General features: G+C 39.7%; 1 protein-coding gene across 1 annotated transcript; it reads right to left on the bottom strand.

Annotated features, from left to right (window-relative positions):
• Positions 1-403: 403 nt before the first annotated feature.
• On the bottom strand, positions 404-1276 carry LOC112502515 (ethylene-responsive transcription factor 4-like). The gene has a single exon (XM_025106460.1). The coding sequence runs from the start codon at positions 1274-1276 to the stop codon at positions 404-406; it is 873 nt and encodes a 290-aa protein (XP_024962228.1).
• Positions 1277-1840: the final 564 nt, after the last annotated feature.

Below are 1840 nucleotides of genomic sequence, written 5' to 3'. Positions count from 1 at the left end.
TAACTTATTTGATTTTTCAACATGTAAAAATTTATTTTTCATCATTTATAATAATATTTTTGACAAAAATTTATATCAATAAGATTAATAATTAACAAACATTAATAAAAGAGAGTTAAAATTGTAAACCGATAATAAACAGTTTTTCATAAGTCAGGAAAGATTAACTTATCAAAAGCTGTTTATTACCAGTTTGGTACCGATATAAGCAGTTTTATTTTTCCTCATCCAAACACTAGCATTTAGTTTATCACCGGTACCATATTAAAATAAATAAAAAAACCCGGCAATCAATCTTAAACACCCCTTTTAACTCAACAATCTATCATCACCATCTTTGTCTCATTCAAAATTGAATACATAAATATGTAAAAGTTAGTCAACAAGAGTATGATTTTTGAGGTCAACCTAAAACGGAGTTCAGGTAGATGAATGGATCCCAGCTTGAAGCATTGGGAGCTCCATTGAGAGCTTGATCTCCTCCTCCGCTACCGCTACCACCCCAACTGTTGTCACAATGCAACACCTGTTGTTCCTGCCAAATCCCCGTTGCCGTCTTGACCACCGTCGCTTCGATTGCTTCGTTAGTAAGCGGCCACAAAGAGTCCATTAAACTGGTGTCCAAGAGACTGCTCAGAACGTCAATGACTTGGTTCTTCGCAGCAGACGATGATGCGGTGGTTGCCGACCATGGTTGAGGCTCGTAGCAGGTGTTGCGCCATTGCCCCTCATCCAAATTGATAGGACTTGCGACTCGTATAAGATCATGATTCACCAGGGGTAAATTCGTAATAACACTTGGGGGTACGGCGGTGGACGGTGTTTTCCTCTTTACACCGACGGGGTGGTGTTGAGACGCCGGAAAACCTAGAGATTTCCCCTTCGCTGCCGCGTGCTTTGAGCTGCTCCCTAGAAATAGTTTCGCTCTCAGAGCTCCTACCAGCCCATTCTCGGCATCCTCCGACCGGCATGCTTCTTCGAAACAGAACGGCTCCGAGTTTTCCGGCGAACATCTCACGGCGTCTGGTGGTTCAAAATTGGTACGAGCATTAGCTCCACGCAACGACCGAGCGGCGTCGTCGTAAGCCCGGGCAGCATCGTCTGCCGTGTCGAAAGTCCCAAGCCACAGTCGAACTTTTTGCAAGGAGTCCTTGATCTCCGCCACCCATCTCCCGGACGGCCGCTGTCGGACTCCTACGAATCTGGGATGTCCTCTGGAGTTTGACGCCTTCTTCCTCCTCCCTTTAACGCCACCGTCTGCCACCGGGATCGACATAATTCGGATTTAACGTGAGAAAATGAGAGAATTCTTATATGTAAGTTGCAGCCGTAGGTATCTGAACATTTCACAAGTAGACGAAGTCATGGAGACCTATATTTTGGAGAAAAAGATGCAGGCCTGATAGATTATATCGGTATAAATAATTAGAACATATGCGAAAAGATGTTTTAATAGTTCCTCTTTTTTTTCATACATCTTATATTATTATTTTTATTTCTTCTTTTACAAATACTGAAATCGTCTGTTTGTTTATTGGGCAAAGAGTTAAGGTTTCTACACATTCCCATCTATGCATATAATATGTTGGGTTTTCGTTTGTTTGAGTAATACACACACACACACACATATATATATATATATATATATATATATATATACTATAAGTGTATTTGCGCAATGCGGCGAGATACATCGTGATTTTAATATTTCATTTTATTATTTATCTCAATCGATGTTATAATATGACTTTATGTGATTTTGAGAAAGCGATGATGTTTTTATTTTTGAATAAAATATATGTTTGAAGATATCATAAAAATTTGACAAAAATATATCGAT

Source organism: Cynara cardunculus, unplaced genomic scaffold (assembly GCF_001531365.2).
Source record: "Cynara cardunculus var. scolymus isolate 2C unplaced genomic scaffold, CcrdV1 Un_Scaffold_1524, whole genome shotgun sequence".
NCBI lineage: Eukaryota > Viridiplantae > Streptophyta > Magnoliopsida > Asterales > Asteraceae > Cynara > Cynara cardunculus.
Note: the sequence above shows the minus strand (reverse complement) of the source record. Positions and strands in the feature narration are given on the sequence as shown.

Bases quoted from the DNA above. Each gene is read 5' to 3' on its own strand.
- LOC112502515 (XM_025106460.1), bottom strand. From the start codon at position 1,276: ATGTCGATCCCGGTGGCAGACGGTGGCGTTAAAGGGAGGAGGAAGAAG.